The sequence below is a fragment of the Staurois parvus genome, unplaced genomic scaffold (genome assembly GCF_062004578.1).
Source record: "Staurois parvus isolate SC_StPar_1 unplaced genomic scaffold, SC_StPar_1.0 ptg000470l, whole genome shotgun sequence".
Classification (NCBI taxonomy): domain Eukaryota; kingdom Metazoa; phylum Chordata; class Amphibia; order Anura; family Ranidae; genus Staurois; species Staurois parvus.
In genome coordinates this window covers 5695022-5717242 of record NW_028318266.1, presented here as the reverse complement: position 1 = coordinate 5717242, position 22221 = coordinate 5695022, and the positions used below count along the sequence as shown (strand labels likewise).

Below are 22221 nucleotides of genomic sequence, written 5' to 3'. Positions count from 1 at the left end.
TGGTCATCCCCTGTACTGTGTCCGCAGTCTCTGGTCATCTCCTGTACTGTGTCCGCAGTCTCTGGTCATCTCCTGTACTGTGTCCGCAGTCTCTGGTCATCTCCTGTACTATGTCTGCAGTCTCTGGTCATCTCCTGTACTATGTCCGCAGTCTCTGGTCATCTCCTGTACTGTGTCCGCAGTCTCTGGTCATCTCCTGTACTGTGTCCGCAGTCTCTGGTCATCCCCTGTACTGTGTCCACAGTCTCTGGTCATCTCCTGTACTGTGTCCGCAGTCTCTGGTCATCTCCTGTACTATGTCTGCAGTCTCTGGTCATCCCCTGTACTGTGTCCGCAGTCTCTGGTCATCTCCTGTACTGTGTCCGCAGTCTCTGGTCATCTCCTGTACTGTGTCCGCAGTCTCTGGTCATCTCCTGTACTGTGTCCGCAGTCTCTGGTCATCTCCTGTACTGTGTCCGCAGTCTCTGGTCATCTCCTGTACTACTGTACTGTGTCCGCAGTCTCTGGTCATCTCCTGTACTACTGTACTATGTCCGCAGTCTCTGGTCATTTTCTGTACTATGTCTGCAGTCCATTGGTTCAAAATATTTTTTTTCCAGTTTTCTGCCTCTAAAACCTAGGTGCGTCTTATGGTCAGGTGCGTCTTATGGAGCGAAAAATACGGTATTTAAAAACCTTACTTGCTCCATTTTTCTGAAAAAACTTATAAATTACTTGTAATATACATTTGAAATAGAAAATGTGGCTGCTTTTTTAAGAGGAAAATGCACAGCTGCATTTTCCCCTTGTTCCTGCCACACCATAGTATTCCAGCATGACACTACATGGATGGAGGGGTTTTTCAGGCAATAGAAGACAAACCTAGAAAGGCAATAATTGAAAAATAAAAAATTTCAATGTACAAATTAAAAAGAAAAGATTTTTTTTGAAAAATCACCAAAATCACTTTAAATTGGCTTTCCCCAGCAATAAAAAAAAAATACTAAAATTAAAGACAAAGAAAAAAAGAGAAAAAAAAATAGTGATTCAAATGTATATGGTTATTTTTTTTTTAATTGTCAGTAAAAATTGCTTTATTGATTTTTCCTACATCATTCACACAGCTAGACCCAATGCCAGTAAACAGATACTCTGGATTTCTAAAAATAAAAATAAAAATAAATATATAATTATAATAAAATCCCTCTGTAGCAATATTAATATATCCCATGAAAATATGACTAAACACATCACATTCCCATTGGAATTCCTATCATGTTCTTTTTATTTATAAAAGCAACCGTATTATGTGTGATTAGAAATAAGAATCTTCATTGGGCAAATGGTTAGGGCTCCTCTGAAATTGTCACAAATATAAGCTGCATTATATAACAACAAACAGGGGGAGATTTACTAAAACTGAAGAGCTCAGAATCCAGAGCAGATGGGCATGGGAACCAATCGGCTTCCAGCTTAAATTAAGCTTTAACAATAAAACCTGGAAGCTGATTGGCTTCTTTGCAGAGCTGCACCAGATTTAGCATTTTCCAGTTTTAGTGAATAAACCCCACAGTTTATTTCAAGCATGTATGAAGAAACATGCATAGAATGATACAGTTTTTTGAATAATAAGGAGTATTGTGAAAGCAATATGTATCGAAGGATCATTTTAAAAACAAGACAACACAAGATTTCAGAGAACCAAAACTCCCTCATCAAGCTTGTACTGCTAATATTTTTGGAATATTTTAAACTATATTTTCTTTTTTTTTTTTTTGCTTCTTACCCGTATTTTTATCCTCAATAAGTCTTTAACTGATCTGAAAGTGGTATAATGAAATGTGAGTTGCTGCAATTGATATAGAATTTTGCATAACTTTTTTTTGTTTTGTACTGGATTTTTAAGTAAGTCAATGAGAGAGGAGTAAGCACTGCTTGATTTGTTACAGCTTTGACTATCTATCTATCTATCTATCTATCTATCTATCTATCTATCTATCTATCTATCTATCTATCTATCTATTATCTATCTATCTATTATCTATCTATTATCTATCTATCTATCTATCTATCTATCTATCTATTATCTATCTATTATCTATCTATCTATCTATCTATCTATCTATCTATCTATCTATCTATTATCTATCTATCTATCTATCTATCTATCTATCTATCTATTATCTATCTATCTATCTATTATCTATCTATCTATCTATCTATCTATCTATCTATCTATCTATCTATTATCTATCTATTATCTATCTATCTATCTATCTATCTATCTATCTATCTATCTACCTATCTATCTATCTATCTATCTATCTATCTATCTATCTATTATCTATCTATCTATCTATCTATCTATCTATCTATCTATCTATTATCTATCTATCTATCTATTATCTATCTATCTATCTATCTATCTATCTATCTATCTATTATCTATCTATCTATCTATCTATCTATCTATCTATTATCTATCTATCTATCTATTATCTATCTATCTATCTATCTATCTATCTATCTATCTATTATCTATCTATCTATCTATCTATCTATCTATCTATCTATCTATCTATCTATTATCTATCTATCTATCTATCTATCTATCTATCTATCTATCTATTATCTATCTATCTATTATCTATCTATCTATCTATCTATCTATCTATCTATCTATTATCTATCTATCTATCTATTATCTATCTATCTATCTATCTATCTATCTATCTATTATCTATCTATCTATCTATCTATCTATCTATCTATTATCTATCTATCTATCTATTATCTATCTATCTATTATCTATCTATCTATCTATCTATTATCTATCTATCTATCTATCTATCTATCTATCTATCTATCTATCTATTATCTATCTATCTATTATCTATCTATCTATCTATCTATCTATCTATCTATCTATCTATCTATTATCTATCTATCTATCTATCTATCTATCTATCTATCTATCTATTATCTATCATCTATTTATCTATCTATCTATCTATCTATCTATCTATCTATTATCTATCTATCTATCTATCTATCTATCTATCTATTATCTATCTATCTATCTATTATCTATCTATCTATCTATCTATCTATCTATCTATCTATCTATTATCTATCTATCTATCTATCTATCTATCTATCTATCTATCTATTATCTATCTATCTATCTATCTATCTATCTATCTATCTATCTATTATCTATCTATCTATCTATCTATCTATCTATCTATCTATCTATTATCTTTCTATCTATCTATCTATCTATCTATTATCTATCTATCTATCTATCTATTATCTATCTATTATCTATCTATCTATCTATCTATCTATTATCTATCTATTATCTATCTATTATCTATCTATTATCTATCTATTATCTATCTATCTATCTATCTATCTATCTATCTATTTATTATCTATCTATTATCTATCTATCATCTATCTATCTATCTATCTATCTATCATCTATCGATCGATCTATCTATCTATCTATCTATCTATCTATCTATCTATTATCTATCTATCTATCTATCTATCTATCTATCTATCTATCTATCTATCTATCGATCTATCTATCGATCTATCTATCTTAAACCTTTTTTGTGCCTTTGTTCCTGCTCATAAATCATATTTTATCTTTTCTTTCATTATACATCTTTCTTTTTCTCTCTCCCTATACAAAGATAGACTCCCCCCATGTAATTGGGACGTTAGTGATAGAAAAACCATATATTAAAAGTACAATACTCTTTATTCCAATATCATCATACAAGTTTTTTTCTTACATTAAAAGACTATCCATAACAATATATTTGTACGAAGTTGTAATACATAACAGAATTTTTATAAATTTTTACATGTTTTCAGAGATCCAACGATCAATACCCGACACGTTTCGGAGACTATGGCTCCTTCTTCAGGGGTAGCTTTGAAACAGTGTAGTATCATCTGAAATGGCATACATCATTAGGACACACAGGCATGTGCATTTCCTTTCACCTCCACTGTCACTCATCTCTGTCCCTTTGGATCTGTTTCTGCTCATGAAGCACATCGAAACTCCAAAACAAAAATGTCGCATATTACAACTAACCAGCTCTTAGATGTAGTAGCTGAATTTGTTTTTTAATGCTTTTGCTCCCTTTCTTTTACGTGGTGATGCTGCCAGTAAAACAATTTCTGGCTACACTCACACCTCTGCTGTATCTATGGAGGATCTCCATACCCACTTTTGGCCAACCTGTGGAGAGGGTAGTAGTAGATGGACTGGTAGATTTAAATGGCATTTACTTAAGTGACTAAAACATTAAACCCAAACTCCAGATGAGACTTTCTTTCCTTTGGTGATAAAGGTTTTAATGAATAAATGCTGACCATTTGTAAGCATCCTTGTTAGTGTTAATTGGTCATTCAAACCCTCTAACTGACACTTTTGCTGGACAGCTTGGTCTGGTAAAGAAATTTGAATACTAACAGACTTTGACCTAGTTGCATGGATGTGTGTGTGTGTGTGTGTGTGGTGGGGGGGGCAGTTTTTTTTTCCAAAGCTGTTTTTCTGTTTTTCTTCCTGGAAAATTTGAAAAAAAGGAGTGTGGAATATGTTATGACAAATAATATATGTATGACATGGTATTCAAACTACACTGCTCAAAAAAATGAAAGGAACACTTTGAAAACACATGAGATCTCAATGGGGAAAAATATCATGCTAGATATCTATACTGATATTGACTGGGTAATGCATCAGGAATGTAAGGATGCCCCATCGTTTGATGGAAATGAAAATGATCGACCTACAGAGGACTGAATTCAAAGACACCCCGAAAATCAAAATGAAAAAATGATGCAGCAGGCTAGTTCATTTTGCTGAAATTTCATTGCAGCAACTCAAAATTATACTTACATGATTGTATAGCCCCCACGTGCTTGTATGGCCGCCATGTGCTATTATGCATGCCTGACAATGTTGGAGCATGCTCCTAATGAGACGACGGATGGTGTCCTGGTGTATTTCCTCCCAGATTTGGACCAGGACATCACTGAGCTCCTTGACAGTCTGAAGTGCAACCTGGCGGGAGTCGGATAGACCGAAACATGACATCCCAGAGGTGTTCTATTGGATTTAGGTCAGGTGAGCATGGGGGCTATTCAATGGTATCAATGGTATCAATTCTTTCATCCTACTGCCTGCATACTCTCACCACATGAGGCCAGGCATTGTCGTGCACCAGGAGGAACCCAGGACCCACTGCACCAGCATAGGGTCTGACAATTGTTCAAAGGATTTCATCCCGATACCTACTGGCAGTCAGGGTGTTATTGTCTAGCCTGTAGAGGTCTGTGCGTCCCTCCATGGATATGCCTCCCCAGATCATCACTGACCCACCACCAAAATGGTCATGCTGAATGATGTTACAGGCAGCAGAACGTTCTCCACGGCTTCTCCAGACCCTTTCATGTCTGTCACATGTGCTCAGGGTGAACCTGCTCTCATCTGCGAAAAGCACAGGGTGCCAGTGGCGGACCTGCCAAATCTGGTGTTCAATGGCAAATGTCAATCAAGCTCTATGGTGCTGGACAGTGAGCACAGTACCCACTAGAGGACGTCAGGCCCTCAGGCCACCCTCATGAAGTCTGTTTTTGATTGTTTGGTCAGAGACATTCACACCAGTGGCCTGCTGGAGGTCATTTTGTAGGGCTCTGGCAGTGTTCATCCTGTTCCTCCTTGAACAAAGGAGCAGAGACCAGTTCTTCTGATATGTTAGGGACCTTCTATGGCCCTGTCCAGCTCTCCTAAAGTAACTGCCTGTCTTCTGGAATCTCCTCCATGCTCTTGAGACTGTGATGGGAGGCACAGCAAACCTTCTGGCAATGGCACGTATTGATGTGCCATCCTGGAGGAATTGGACTGCCTGTGCAAACGCTGTAGGCTCCAGGTATGGCCTCATGCTACCAGTAGTGACACTGACCCTAGCCAAATGCAAAACGAGTGAAAAACAGTCAGAAAAGATGAGCAGGGAAAAATAATGTCAGTGGCCTCCACCTGTAAAACCATCCCTGTTTTAGGGGTCATCCTAGTGTTGCCCATCTAGTGCACCTGTTGTTAAACGCAGCTGAAACTGATTAACAACTCCCTCTGATACTCAACCAACCAGATCAATATCCCAGGGGTTTAATTGACTTGATGCTAGACTCTGATTAAAAAGTGTTCCTTTAATTTTTTTCAGCAGTGTATATTACAAGCAGACCTCAATGAAAAATTTCTGAGACTTGTGTTTCTCATGGCTTCACAATTTCCGGAAATTTTACATCTCTAGTTATGGGCAAGACTAAGATAAACAAAGACTGCTGTGTTAATGCTAGTGACTAGAGATGAGCGAATCGAATCAGGCGAAGTGGAATTCGTTTCGAATTTCAGGAAAAATTTGATTCGCAGCGAATCCGAATTTTGCCAACTTCGGATGGTCGAATCAAATTTTTCCTGATCGGCCGTTTTCATCCCTTCTACAGCCGGCAAAAATGTCCCTGCAGAGAGCTCCGCTATTTCTGACAGTTCTCTGACAGTTCTTTCACATTTCCAGCGGTTGAAACATTGTATGTATTTGTTTCCATTTAGGATACAGATGTTTTTATTAGGAAACAAATAGATACAATGTTTCAATCGCTGTAAATGTGAAAGAACTGTCAGAGAACTGTCAGAAATAGAGGAACTCTGCAGAAACACTTTTTGCTTTACTGGAATTATTCTTATTTTCATTCTTCTTCTTCTTATTTTCATTCTTCTTTTCATTCTTTTCATTCTTCTTTTCATTCTTCTTCTTATTTTCATTCTTCTTTTCATTCTTCTTGTCATTCTTTTCATTCTTCTTTTCATTCTTTTCATTCTTCTTTTCATTCTTCTTATTCTTTTCATTCTTCTTTTCATTCTTCTTCTTATTTTCATTCTTCTTTTCATTCTTTTCATTCTTCTTTTCATTCTTCTTCTTATTTTCATTTTTCTTTTCATTCTTTTCATTCTTCTTTTCATTCTTCTTCTTATTTTCATTCTTCTTTTCATTCTTTTCATTCTTCTTTTCATTCTTTTCATTCTTCTTTTCATTCTTCTTCTTATTTTCATTCTTCTTTTCGTTCTTTTCATTCTTCTTTTCATTCTTCTTCTTATTTTCATTCTTCTTTTCATTCTTTTCATTCTTCTTTTCATTCTTCTTCTTCTTTTCATTCTTCTTTTCATTCTTATTTTCAATTCTTCTTCTTATTTTCATTCTTCTTTTCATTCTTTTCATTCTTCTTTTCATTCTTCTTCTTATTTTCATTCTTCTTTTCATTCTTTTCATTCTTCTTTTCATTCTTTTCATTCTTCTTTTCATTCTTCTTCTTATTTTCATTCTTCTTTTCATTCTTTTCATTCTTCTTCTTATTTTCATTCTTCTTTTCATTCTTTTCATTCTTCTTTTCATTCTTTTCATTCTTCTTCTTCTTCTTTTCATTCTTTTCATTCTTCTTCTTCTTCTTCTTCTTCTTCTCATTCTTTTCATTCTTTTCATTCTTCTTCTTCTTCTTCTTTTCATTCTTTTCATTCTTCTTCTTTTCATTCTTTTCATTCTTCTTCTTCTTCTTCTCCCTCTTCTTCTTTGGCCCTGTGACTGCCCAAATGAGTGAAGTGTGCGGTGATTCTAAGATCGACGGCACTCATCTGCATGTCATACTGACTGACAGTATTATTTCTGTTCCCCAGCAGACTCCAAGGACATTTAAATTAAAGGTACAGTGTTCTGCACTAATATAAAGGCTCTCTGAAGCCTAGAAACCCTTTTTATAAGTAAAATTTGCAGCGAATAAATTCGAATCGAATCAAATTTTTTCGGAAAATTCGGCGAATCAGGCGAATCAAATTTTTGAAAAATTCGCTCATCTCTACTAGTGACAGATTGCATCATATATGTACTCTTTTTTTTCTCCACCTTAAGCCACAATAAGGGAAAATAATTTCCCCAACTGGTGAAGGCAACAATACAGATGATTATTTTTATTTTGATATTTTAAGTTTATGGATGAGAAAAATATAACCAGAATCACTATGATCCACCTCATGGGATTTAAAACGCACCAAAGTATACAATGTTTGATGTTTATTATTTTAATTCTGATTTATTGTGTGTCGGTATGTGGAAACCTCCTGATTATTACACTGGTATCCTACAGCAAATCCCTCCATTCTCCCATGTACTTCTTCCTCTCCCAGCTGTCTCTATCAGATATTTTAATAGTCAATGATATTCTTCCCAACACGCTCCATGCTGCTTTGGTTAAAGGGGCCATGATATCGTTTTCTGATTGTATCACTCAGTTTTTTATCTTTGCTGTCTCAGAGGCTTCACAGTGTCTTCTTCTGACCGCGATGTCTTATGACAGATATTTGGCCATCTGTAAACCTTTGCATTATACTTCAATAATGAGCCACCGGGTATGCTGGATAATAGTTATCACAATTTGGACTTTAACCGTGTTAACAGAACTGATTCCTGCTTTTGGGATATCCAAATTACAATTTTGTGGTCCCAATATCATTGACCACTTTTTCTGTGACTTCTATACTATTATAAACCTCTCTTGCTCTGATACCACCAGTGTTGAGCTTGAAGGGACATTGCTTAGTGCTGTTGTAGTTCTCATTCCTTTCACGGTTATCATTGTATCCTATATTTATATCATTGTCACCATTTTTAACATTCCATCTATTACTGATAGACAAAAGGTTTTCTCAACCTGCAGCTCCCACCTGACTGTTGTTTCCATCTATTATGGTACCATAGTTTGTATTTATTTGGTACCTAGTAGAGGACAGTCGTGGAACATTAGTAAATTCTCAGCATTATTATACACTGCAGTCAACCCACTGCTGAATCCAATGATATACAGCCTGAGGAATAAGGACTTAAAAAACGTTGCTAGAAATCTTCGTCATCACCTTTTTGAACTTGCAATTCAAGAAAGAATAAATGTTGAAAAGAATTTTAAAAAGTGAAAAGCCTGTACAGTATGTTTTATATATAACCAATGGAGAAGTATGTTATACATCTAAATTTACAGTGAATGCATTATTTCTTTATTGGTTTTTAGATATACATGTAAAAGAGGACAGTTTAAACAATTTTATTGTATGTTAGTGTTTTAAAAACCATAACCGTTTGTATGCTGTAGTAATATATAGATATGGAAGAGAAACAAGAAAGTGAGCGCTCCCACATCAGCAACCAATGCACCCAAGGCAATCACAGCAAAACCTTCAAAAATACACAGAAAATAAAGTGCGGCGCTAATAAATATGACATAAGATCCGTAGACCCATATAGGTCTCAGATAGTCTAAAAAGACACTGTGATATATAACAGAAATAATGACCAGTACTTCAGATAAATAATGTAAATAGTAATGTCCAGGCGAATAAACGCAGGATCTTGCATAGAAGCTAGTAAGCCCAGGATCAAATGGTAAAATTGCGCACTCACCGGACGCGCTATATAAAAGAGCATATGTAGTATGACCCCTGGAAATCCCTCATCAAGCGGGTACAGTGGGTAACCATCCGGGAACAGGCGATTCTTGGTAAAAAAGGGGCAGCTTCCAAATCCAGAGATCCTCTTTAGCTTAGGTGAATCATGAGCGAGGAACTCCCTCCGGTGGCCAAAATAGATAAGGTGTCCTAAAAATTGTTAGCTCCAAATAGGAGCCAAAAAGCACCTCATAGTGTAGTAGGTAAAATCAAGAACATTTATTCCAAAATTAGTAAAAGTAAAAACAGGGCAGAAACACTTAATCAGTGAATGAAAAAAAATTAATAGTGTGACTGACCAAAAGTAATATGGCCGCCGGGCCTCCTCGTGGCTCCGGGCGGCTACGATGTCACGCTCTGCTGGCTCCTCCTAAGGCCTTTCGTGCTCCAGCACATCATCAGAGGGGAGGCCATAGATATGAGTCAGCCATGTTTGTTCATTTCATATTCTGACTCTTGATTTGCAGTACCTTTTACAAAAAAAAAATCCTTTCCATCTTTTTTCTGCAAACTTGGTATATATCTGTTATTTTGTGTTTTCTAGAGACATAGATACTTAAGTCAGGTAACATAGATGACTTTTGTATTTTGCTTCTTGTTTCTTTCCGTCTATACATGTGTCATGTACCTGGTGGCAGAGCCTGATGTGAAGAGAAAGGCCTGTCGAACTACTCTGGCTCAGGGGCCCCTGATAGGGTGACAGAAGGCACAATAGTACAGGGTGTCATGAGTGCCTGTAATTTGTCCTGTAATCTGTGGGTCTGGTAGCAGGCAGGTGTCAGCGGTTCCATACTGGTGGGCAGCAGGTTTGCAGGTGCTTGGCTGGCAGATGAAAGGATTCAGATGCCGGGCTGACTGTGCAGAAAATGGGTAAATAGAGGACCAGTCGGCAGGCACTTGGCTGGAAGAATAAGGTACAATTCAGAGTCAGGGAAGTGGGGTCGGTAACACACAGTCAGATCAGGCAGAAGAGTAGTCAGGGTCTAGGCCAGGGGTGGGCAAACTTTTTGACTTGAGGGCCGCAATGGGTTCATATATTGGACCCGGGGGCCGGACCAAGAGTAGATGAATGATGTGTATGTGTCATCCATAGTAAGTATAGTAATATTCCCCCATAGTAAGCATAGTAATTAATCTCCCATAGTAATTCATCCCCCATATAGTAATTCATCCCCCATATAGTAATTCATCCCCCATAGTAATTCATCCCCCATAGTAATTCATCCCCCATATAGTAATTCATCCCCCATATAGTAATTCTTCCCTCATATAGTAATTCATCCCCCATATAGTAATTCATCCCCCATATAGTAATTCATCCCCCATATAGTAATTCATCCCCCATAGTAATTCATCCCCCATATAGTAATTCATCCCCCATAGTAATTCATCCCCCATATAGTAATTCTTCCCTCATATAGTAATTCATCCCCCATATAGTAATTCATCCCCCTATAGTAATTCATCCCCCATAGTAATTCATCCCCCATAGTAATTCATCCCCCATATAGTAATTCATCCCCCATATAGTAATTCATCCCCCATAGTAATTCATCCCCCATATAGTAATTCATCCCCCATATAGTAATTATCCCCCATAGTAATTCATCCCCCATATAGTAATTCATCCCCCATAGTAATTCATCCCCCATATAGTAATTCATCCCCCATAGTAATTCATCCCCCCATAATAATTTATTCCCCATAGTAATTCATCCCCCATATAGTAATTCATCCACCATAGTAATTCATCCCCCATATAGTAATTCGTCCCCCATAGTAATTCATCCCCCCTATAGTAATTCATCCCCCATATAGTAATTCATCCCCCCTATAGTAATTCATCCCCCATATAGTAATTCATTCCCCATATTAAGTCCCCAAGTCCCCCCTGTGTCAATTCACTTACCTTTGCTCCGCGCGTTCCTCTCGCCGTGTTCCCGCGCCGTTCCGGTGTAGCATGAAAATCTGTCTCCTATGAGGATCTGTCCCCCTCGACGTATCTGCGCATGTGCCAGTTTCAGGCATTAGCAGCCGATCGGCGATCTCCGGCACATGCGCAGATACGTCGAGGGGGACAGATCCTCATAGGAGACAGATTTTCATGCTACACCGGTCTTCAGGGCGGGCTGTGAGAGGAGCCTAGTGGGAGCCTAGCTCCGCGGGCTGGATTAAAAGGTCCGTATACGGCCCGCGGGCCGTAGTTTGCCCATTGCTGGTCTAGGCCAAAGTCAGCAACGGTGGAGCAGATCAGATAACCAGAGGCAGAGGTGGATTCAAGAGTCAAGCTGAAGTCAGGGTAGACAGGTCAGCAATAAGGAGTCAAATACAGGGACGGGTAGCAGGTTATATGAATACACTTTAGATCGGACAGCAATGAGCCAGAGCAGAAGCCCAATTGAAATAGTCCATTAGGCACCAGTGTTAAGCATGCATCCAGCATGCCCATGCCGGCCCACACCTACAGGGATACCCACTAGCCTGAGCATCTGTATGTGCCTTAGAGAACCATCTTCACTATGGGCAGAGGTAGCAGAGGAACTGGCTTGGTTAAAGATTAATAAAGCAATGGGCCCTGATGGTATTCATCCCAGAGTTCTAAGAAAACTTCAAGGTATAGCTGTTAGACCATCAACTGATCTTTTTAATCAATCTATTCTAACAGAAGTTCCCCATGACTGTCAGACAGCTAATATTGTACCTATCCACAACAAGGGCAGAAAGGTAGAAGCTGGCAATTACAGGCCAGTGAGTTTAACCACGGTTGTAGTCAAGTTAAAGAAATCACTCCCAAAAAGAAGGATTATTGATCGCTTAAAAAACACAACTTGCTGGAACCAAAGTAGCATGGTTTTACTGAGGGCAGATCATGTCAGACTAATCTGATTGGATTTTTTGACAATATTGCCAATGTTTTGGACCAGGGTGGTGCTGTGGACATGGCATATCTTGGTTTCAGCAAGGCATTTGATACAGTTCCACATAATGATCTAATACAAAAGTTGTACAAGCTAGGACTTAGCCCTTTGGTGGTTCAGTGGATTAGAGCCCATACTTTTACCACTGAAAATCCATGCAGAATATTAATTAGTAGATCACCATCACGTGTCCATCACCTTCCAATCAAACTGCTTAGCTCAAGAAATTGACCCACTGAAAGTAAGATCAGTCTTCGCCTTTCTAATTAAATGGGGCTATTTCTCCTCATCCCCTCAATATAAACACTTATCCCCATGCATTATAAACATTGCTCCAGATGCAGCTCAAAAGAATTGAAGAAGAAACCCGAATGTGCAATTTATAAACTCACTATACAGATTATTAAGCAGCAGGATTAAAAATTATGCAGTGTGATGGATGGCCTCAGCTGTCGCTCTGGCCATGCCCTCAGGAACATTTTGCCCTGCCCATAGGGGGCTTGGTAACAAAGGCTGTGAAGCCTCTGTGCCCAGGCCCCCTATGGGCGGGGTGAAATGCGTCAGTGGGTGTGCTGGAGCCATCCATCACACAGTGTTGTTCTCTGACTCCTGTGGATCAGTTTAAGCGACGTTCATCTCTACACACACTCTCAAGTCTCTGGAGCTACTTGGGACACTGCTCCGTCTCCTTTTCTCTACTGGCAAGGTGTTTATATTTTACAATCAGATTTGAGCGGTGCCATTAGCTCTCTAATGTTAAGGATTAACTAGTTGCCGACCGCATATAGCCGAATGACGGCTTCACTGCGGCCAGCCAGTTCTGGGTGGACGTCATATGACGTCCCCCCAGAACGCGCTCTCCTGCGCGCCCCAGGGGGCGCGCACCCGGCGATCTCCGTGATCGCTGTGTCCTACGGACACAGCTGATCACGAGATGTGGTAAAAGGCCAATCATACCGGCCTTTTACCACGTGATCAGCGGTGTCCAATGACACGCTGATCACAGGGAAATGCAAGTGCCGGTTCTCGGCTGCACTTTACTCACGCTGTCAGATCGTGAGGAAAGTACTGCCGAGAACCGGCAGTTGTCAGAGCGAGGATCGGCACCGATCATCAGGGCACTGATGATCAGTGCCCTGATGATCGGTGCCCAGCAGTGCCACCCACAAGTTCCGCCCACCTGCGCCCAGCAGTGCGCCCACTAGCTCCGCCCACCTGTGCCCAGCAGTGCACCCACCTGTGCCCAGCAGTGCACCCACCTGTGCCACTCTGCAGTGTCACACACCTGTGCCCAGAAGTGCCACCTACCTGTGCCCAGCAGTGCCACCCACCTGTGCCCACCCACCTGTGCCCACCAGTGCCACCCACCTGTGCCCACCAGTGCCACCCACCTGTGCCCACCCACCAGTGCTGCCCACCAGTGCCACCCACCAGTGCAGCCCAGCAGTGCTGCCAGTCAGTGCCACCAGTCAGTGCCCAGCAGTTGTGCCAGCCAGTGTTGCCAGTCAGTGCCCAGCAGTGATGCCAGTCAGTGCTATCTATCAGTACCCATCATCAGTGTCACCTATCAGTGCCGCCTATCAGTGCTGCATATTAGTGCCGCATATCCGTGACACCTCATTAGTGCTGCCTATCAGTGCCGCCTATCCGTGCCATCTCATTAGTACTGCCTATCAGTGCCCTTTAGTGCTGCCTATCAGTGCCCATCAGTGCCGCCTATCAGTGCCCATCAGTGCTGCCTCATCAACGCACATCAGTGAAGGAGAAAAATTACCTGTTTGAAAAATTTTATAATAGAAACAAAGAAACTTTTTTTTTTTTCAAATTTTTTGCACTTTTTTAATTTATAGCGCAAAAAGTAAAGCGCCCAGTGGCGATTAAATACCACCAAAAGAAAGCTCTATTTGTGAGAAAAAAATGATCAAAATTTCATATGGGTACAATGTTGCATGACCGCGCAATTGTCAATCAAAGTGAAAGCTGAAAATTGGCCTGGTAAGGAAGGGGGTATAAGTGCCTGGTAGGCAAGTGGTTAAAAATGACTCACAAAAAAGGTGCACCTTCACCTAGTGCACATAGAAATAGTTGCATTTCATCTCCCAATCATGATGGCTTCAGAAGCAAAAAACTGTTTCCTTCTAAAGCAGTCATGATTGGTTGATGAAATGCATCAAGGGCATGCCAGGATGACATCATCACGTTAGGTGGAATCATGCAGGCCATCTTGGTTAGGTATCTGAAGCCATAATTTACCCTTAAGGGGAAACATTTGTTTTAAAGAGGCAACTGCTTCTATGTGCACTTTGAGCTGCATATGAAGGAATGTTTATGATGCATGGGGGATAAGAGCTTATATTGAGGGGATGAGGAGAAATAGCCCCATTTAAAGGGAAAGGTGAAGACTGACCTTACTTTTCTGAGGTGAGCAGTTTGAAGGTGATGGACACACTGAGCAATGATGATCTACTGATTAATATTCTGCATGGTTCTCCGGAGGTGAAAGCATGGACTGTATAAAATACTGATAACACTGTTCAACAAATTTTTATTTTTTGCCAGTTTTGGAAACAAAAGGATCCATTTCCTAATGAATTTCACATTCTGAGTTCAAATATAACAATGAAATTTGTCAATTGGCTCTAGTTTTTCTGTAAACGGAAAGTTTTCTACTATAGGCGTAATGACTACATAATGCACAATAATTATATAGATAGATGTCTTTCCACAAATATAAAGCAAGTGATATTGACTACATAACAAAGCCTAAATGGCATAATATATTGCATAGGATTACCAAGAAAAATTATAGCCATAAGCTAAGTTGAATCATTTTAATACTTAGGATTCTCACTAGTTTTGTCTTCAGTTTGTGTCGGTTTTGCTTCTCTTGGCTTTTCTCTTGTATTCGAGGAAAGGGCTATCTCTTACAACTGTCCAGCAATAGTCAGCAAGCATTGATGGGCTCCATTTACCTTGATATCTTCTTTCCATAGCTGCAATGTCTTGATGGAAGCGCTCTCCGTGTTCATCACTCACTGCTCCACAGTTTGGTGGGAAAAAATCCAGATGCGAATGTAGAAAATGAATTTTTAGAGACATGTTACAACCCAGATTTCTGTAAGTCTGGATGAGTTTTTCTACCACTTTCTTGTAGTCTGGTGTTTTATTGTTTCCAAGAAAATTTGATGTCACTGATACAAATGCTGTCCAGGCAGCCTTTTCCTTTCCACGCAACAGAGAAAGAAACTCATCATCATGAATAAGTTTACGAATCTGTGGCCCAACAAAGACTCCTTCATTTATTTTTGCAGCACTAAGTGCTGGAAATTTGCTAATCAGGTACTTGAAACCTGCTTTATTCTTGTCCATTGCCTTAACAAATCATCATAATTTTGAATGGCTTACGTCATTAGATGGGTGAATATATCATGGAAACTAGAGCCAATCAACATTTTTTAGGGTCATTTTCGTTTTCAGCACCCCAAAATTATGTAAGATTAGCTAATTTTATGCCCAAAACTTTTTACCTGTTGAACAGTGTAATCACAGGAGAAGTGGTGTGTTTTATCATAAACTGTGCACTTTATTATTTATTTAATGTGCAGAATACTACGGCAATATTTATATTATGGACATTCACAGGACACAAAAATTGTTTTCGAGTGGTTTCATCGAATAGTGGAGTATGTTTTACACATGTGGTGTGGTTTACATATGATTTTATCTATGTGTACTGCTTAGTTTGATACATTTTTTGATTTGGTTGAGCAGAGCTTTTATTATTTTTATAGATTTGATTTGGTGTGGGAACACACCACAACAGCTACTTCAGTAACTGTAGAAATAATCTATAGCAGGTATATTTTAATATTTTTTAGTGGTAGTGCGGGAGATTTTGGTTTTTGTAGCACATTTTATAACCATTTGTCGGGAGGCAGTTTCAGAGCCAGAGAAGAGAATTGTCCAAGGTCATTTGATATCAGGGGCGAACTGACAACTCATGGGACCCCCAGGCAATAGGGGATCATGGGGCCCCTGTGTCCTTGCCCAAACTCAAAAAAGCCTATGAAAAAGGTACCAGGGGCATCTCATGGGGCCCCCTACTGACCCCGGGCCCTCGGGCAGTGTTTCCAAATGGTCAGTCCGCCCCTGTTTGATATTATATTCCAGCCAGCCTGATTATGTTTTGAAACATTTAGGGTGGGTATTGTTAAGAAATGCACCACTATGTACCATAGTGCCCATCACTCTGTTTCAACTCCACAAATGTGAAGGTTGGTTGCTTCCAAGCTTTGGCTAGCAGTTGCCTAGCAGCAATAAACATGAGGTCCACTAGTTTCCTTTGGAATCTGCAGAGGTCAGAGACTGGCCTATGTATCAACTCTTCCAAGGGGTACCAAATCAAGTTATGATTCAGAACTGATCTAATCATGTTATATACACAGATTCAAGACCAGTGAGTTTTAGGACAGTGCCACCATATGCATATTATAGTAGTCAAACATAGAATAGGCAACGGGGGGGGGTCTATATATCCATTTTACATTTAATCCATTCATTTTTCTCATTCTTACATCAGTGAAAGAGGGCAATGAGGATGAAAGAAGAACATTTGTAATTTTGTAATTTTTTTTTACAGTATTTATGCAATATCAGCAATAACGCGTTATGGTCTTCCTGTTTCAAGGCACTGCTAAGTTGAACCGACTAGAGATATCAGAAGCAAATTGCTAATAAATAAAATTGGCAATGTTAGCAAGACCTCATATACAACTTTATGTATTTATTTATCTTTTGTTTTATTTTGTGCACTGGGCCACTCGTTGTACCACAATTGTACAGTATGTATTTTTTCCAGGAGTAGAGGTAAAATTTGTGAATTCAATATCCACCTAGAATGGAAATAAAGCATGTTGTACATGAAGCTCAACTCCCGTAGGAGCTGAAGGAATGCTGTCCAGGTCTTCCCCAAAAGCTTTGCCCCACAGCTAAGCACACAGGCTCATTCACATGTTTCTTCAATGACCAGTCTAGGGGTGTTGTTTTTGTTTTTATTTTGGGGATACTCCAAAAACACTAACTATATACAGTTGAGGACTTTAGGTATTCTTTCGGTTAAGCTGTGATGATGTCCGTGCTTGAAATAAGCAGAGGACTTTGGCTTTAAGGCAGCAGTTGTAGTAGTAGTAATCATAGCAGTCCTTTTAGGTAGGAGATTAAGTGGACAAAGCTCTTCCAAACACCAGCCGGAGTCCCCTTTTAACTAGGCCCGAAGCTAACACGGCTTCAACTACCATCTCTATGCCGACGACACGCAAATCTATCTCTCTACCCCTCACCTCACCCTTCAGTCTCCGCCCGTATCACAAGCCTACTGAGCAACATATTGGATTGGATGTCACTCCACTTCCTTAAACTAAATCTTTCCAAAACTGAACTCCTAGTTTTCCACCCAGCCTGCGCCCCCCCCCCCCCACTTCTCCATCAAGACCAACAACACCACCATAAGTCCCACCCCTCAAGCCAAAGTACTAGGTGTCATCCTAGACTCCATTCTGTCGTTCCAGCCCCAGGTCCAATCGCTGACAAACTCATGTAGACTTCACCTCCGCAACATCTCCAAAATACGTCCGTTCTTAACCCCAGAAACCACTAAGCAACTCATTCACTCCCTTATTATATCATGACTTGACTACTGTAACTCCCTCCTCATCGGCTTACCTCACCGCAGGCTATCCCCACTTTAGTCTATCTTGAATGCTGCGGCCAGACTCATCCACCTTACTAACTGCTCCGTATCTGCCACCCCCCTCTGCCAATCCCTTCACTGGCTTCCAATTGCCCAATGGATAAAATTTAAAATGCTAACATTGACGTATAAAGCTGTTCATAATACTGCCCCAAACTACATCACCGATCTGGTATCCAAATACCACCCAAAACGTACTCTCCGCTCCTCACAAGACCTCCTAGTTTCTAGTTCCCTGGTCTCCTCCTCCCATGCCCGTCTCCAGGACTTCTCCAGGGCTTCCCCCATCCTCTGGAACTCCCTACCCCAGTCCATCAGACTATCACCTACTCTGCTCACCTTTAGGTGCACTCTGAAAACATATCTCTTCAGGGAAGCCTACCCCACCCTCAGCTAATACTGAACTCCTCTACTCTTCCAACCACTCCATCCCCCCCAGCTATTTCCTCCTGTACCACTAGCCCCTCCCTCCTAGATTGTAAGCTCCAAGGAGCAGGGCCCTCGAACCCCTCGTGTATTGAATCGTATTGTTACTGTACTGTCTCGTGTACTGTCTCCCATTATACTGTACAGCGCTGAGCAAACTGTTGGCGCTATATAAATACTGTATAATAATATAATAAATAATAATAACTCCCTAACATCAGAAGGGTGGAAGTTACACACAGTCTCTAAGATCCTTTAGTGGTGTCTATATTCACGAAGCCCAAGGGTAGATGGCCTAAACCAGATCTTCAGTAGACAGCCCCTCAGTCAGCTCTTAGAAGAGGTCTTAGCATTCAGGCCCTCAGGTCATCCACCTGAGGTCTAAGGCAGTAGATCCAGCAGCATTGCCTGGAACTGTATCAATATTCATGCTGCCATCTGCATAGCTCACCTATCATCCAGAAGGTTCTCAAGCTTTCTGAATGCAGAGGGAGCTATTAGGCTGACAGCAGCTGATCACACGGAGCAGACCTCACTAGCAGAACACAGCAGCACTGATTACAGTGTACAAGGTATGCTTTTGCCTGACAACAATCACAGTCACACTGACTACATTATGATAACTAAATTTACCTATCAAAACCACAAGCTAAATCTAACTAAATCTAAACCTAACACCAGGGGTGTATTTACTACAAGGCAAACAAGGCATTTGCCTAGGGCAGCATTTTTCAGGGGGGGGGTAGCACTGCCCCCTGGAAGAAGGGACATATGAGGCATGGGGACCAGGTGGGATCTGAGAGAGGTTGCGGGCTGCTTGATGGTGTATGCAGAGCCCGATTTTCACTCATGGGGATGTCCAGAGCTGTGAAGGTGTGTCTTTCTCTCTTTCGCTGGGTTGGGGTGGGAGTTAGTGGAAGGATCTCTTGGTTGGGGGTGGGGATGGGGCAGGAGTGTTGTTGGTCACTGTCAGGCTGTCTCTGCGGGGGGGGGGGTCTGGTGTTGGTTGGTGTCAGGCCGGAGAGGGGGGTGTCTGATTTTTGTGTTGCCTAGGGCAGCACAAAATACTAAATACACCACTGCCTAACACCTGTCTAGGAGGGTGCTACATACATATGATACCATACTGTATATCCCTAATAGAAGATATACTGCTGATGGCCACAGCTAAACTTCAGAAAGATGAGTGAAAAAATTGTATTTGAAAAAATTGCAAATAAAGTATTTTTTATGCATGTCAAGACCAACTTTTTTTTTTCTCATTTCCTCAAACACTTAACGTGAACTTTTGCCTGTTTATATTTGTTGCATTACAATCATTCACTTGAAAGACAGCACATCCATAGTTTTAACACAGAGTGGAGATTTTAATTTGCAACTGTAGCTATTAGTAAAGACCGCCATAAACAGCGCTCACTAATGAGATGCAATACAATCTCCAAAATTATGTGAAATATAAAATAATAAAAAATTTATAAATAAATATAAATAATACATAAACAATAAAAATAAACAAATAAATAAATAATAAATAACACTTCCACCAGACCAAAAATATCAGTTCATAATATAAAGTAAAGTTCAAATCTTTCTTTCAAAAAGTATCCACCACAACCGTGATCTCTGATATGCTCAACACCCCATCAAAGTGCAAACTCACCTGATGCTGGTGATTAATCAGCTTGAAATCAGATACCAATAGATGTGGAGATTCATTAAACCAGATTGGCTCAGATGTAATAATGGTGATTCATCAGATGGTTAATCCAGCTCAAACTCCATCAAGGTAAGTATAGTTCAAATTCCATATGTGGGTAAATAAAGAACACTCGCTATGGCATAATACCGTTTATAAGTTTATTGCCAACAAATACCCCCCTTAGACTAAAACTCACATTATATAAAAATACAAAAAGCATTCAATGATAGGTGTAGCCACAGCAAAAACCACTAGCTATTTCAGTGTACGTCTCACCACCCACTCTGTAGATAGCAAATCTCGTAGTAGCGGTCACATGGTCCAGCCATGTGGTCGCGGCGTACGTGGTGACGTCACTGCTGATCACGCCCACTGTATCTGTTAGTTGGGGTGTCACTGTAGCCTCCCTGATGGTATTCCCAAGTGTAGATCGGGGTAAAGTTTCAGTACCAAAAGCGGTAACCCCGAGCTACACTCAGGCTTACAATGCGGCGTTGCTCCGGCATCTATTCTTCTCTTACCTTGTCCTGCGCTCCCGCGATGTCCCTCCTGCAGTGTCCCCTGTAATGTCTTCCTGCGGATGCCGGCATCTGTCTTCTGGGTTCCGTCCCCTGCGACGTCGGGGGACGGAACCGGCGGGAAATTTGTAATTGAAAAAAAGTGACATTCACTCAATACACTAAAATCACATAGTATTCCATTCCTGTATCAAACCATTTCACATACATTTTGTCCCGAGTGCTTTGTCCGGCGCCCTGCCTGCATTTTTACTGTTCCTTCTGCCTGGAAACTGAGAAACGTCCATGGCGTCCAAAAAGCGTCCCTTTAGGTCAAAAGCGGTTTTAGACCGGCTAGAGAACAGCGATAGTAAATCAGAACCACTTGCAGAATTGAGTGATAATGATTCGTGGGGGAAATTCCTCATCAGACACTGAACACGATTCTGCGACTTTGCTCAGCGATGTGCGAACTTGGCGCTATATTTCACGTTTCAGTGTTTTTGGTTTGATTATATTATTGAATTAACTTTATTATTATTATATTATTATTTATGATTATTTATTAAATTATAATTTATGATTTTGTGTTTCAAACTTTATGCTCCCCGGGATGTTTACTAGACTCTTGTTCGGACAGATTTCAGTGAGTTATTCCTAAAAATTACAGGCCTACAATAAAAAACTACATATTTCCATGCAAAAAAATGTACCGCTTTGAGCACAGAAATATGGACATAATCAGACCGCTAGGGAGGTTAATTGAACAACACCACAGCACACAAACATACAGTACACATCCCCCAGTAGACAGAGATATAAATGTACACTTTATACCTTAATGCGCAAATATATAACATTAATTTGCAAATATATAAAACATGCTCCACAAAATTGCATATAATGTGCTTCAAACATTTGCTGAACTGTCCAGGAAACAATCTATGCAAATAATAACACATCTAATTATTTAGTGCTCTGAATCCAGCTTTTATTTAATCAGTATTTCCATTAAAAAAAAACATACAGAAGAAAAGAGACTTTTTTAGCACCAAAACTACATAAGAAAAAATCTTATATAAAAAAAATACAAATTTATTGAACATAATACATCAATACTAACGATATGGACACGATACATGAAACATAATTGTTGAATGCAAATGGCGATGATTAGGCTGCATTTCACCAAAGAGGAAAACTCCAATGCGTTTCAATTCATTGGATTTATAGTTTGAATCTTCTTCAGGGTGAAAAAAAAAGGTGAAAAGCCATAGACAATATTATCGCCATTCATAAAAACAGAAATTCAGAAGATCCTTGCTGGTTAGTTCCAGGAATCATCTGTACAAACAGACCCATCAGTGATCCAACTGGGTGA

General features: G+C 39.7%; 1 protein-coding gene across 1 annotated transcript; it reads left to right on the top strand.

Annotated features, from left to right (window-relative positions):
• The first annotated feature begins 8045 nt into the window (after positions 1-8045).
• LOC149452646 (olfactory receptor 6C3-like) lies at positions 8046-9023 on the top strand. The gene has a single exon (XM_089689317.1). The coding sequence runs from the start codon at positions 8046-8048 to the stop codon at positions 9021-9023; it is 978 nt and encodes a 325-aa protein (XP_089545443.1).
• Positions 9024-22221: the final 13198 nt, after the last annotated feature.

Bases quoted from the DNA above. Each gene is read 5' to 3' on its own strand.
- LOC149452646 (XM_089689317.1), top strand. From the start codon at position 8,046: ATGGATGAGAAAAATATAACCAGAATCACTATGATCCACCTCATGGGA.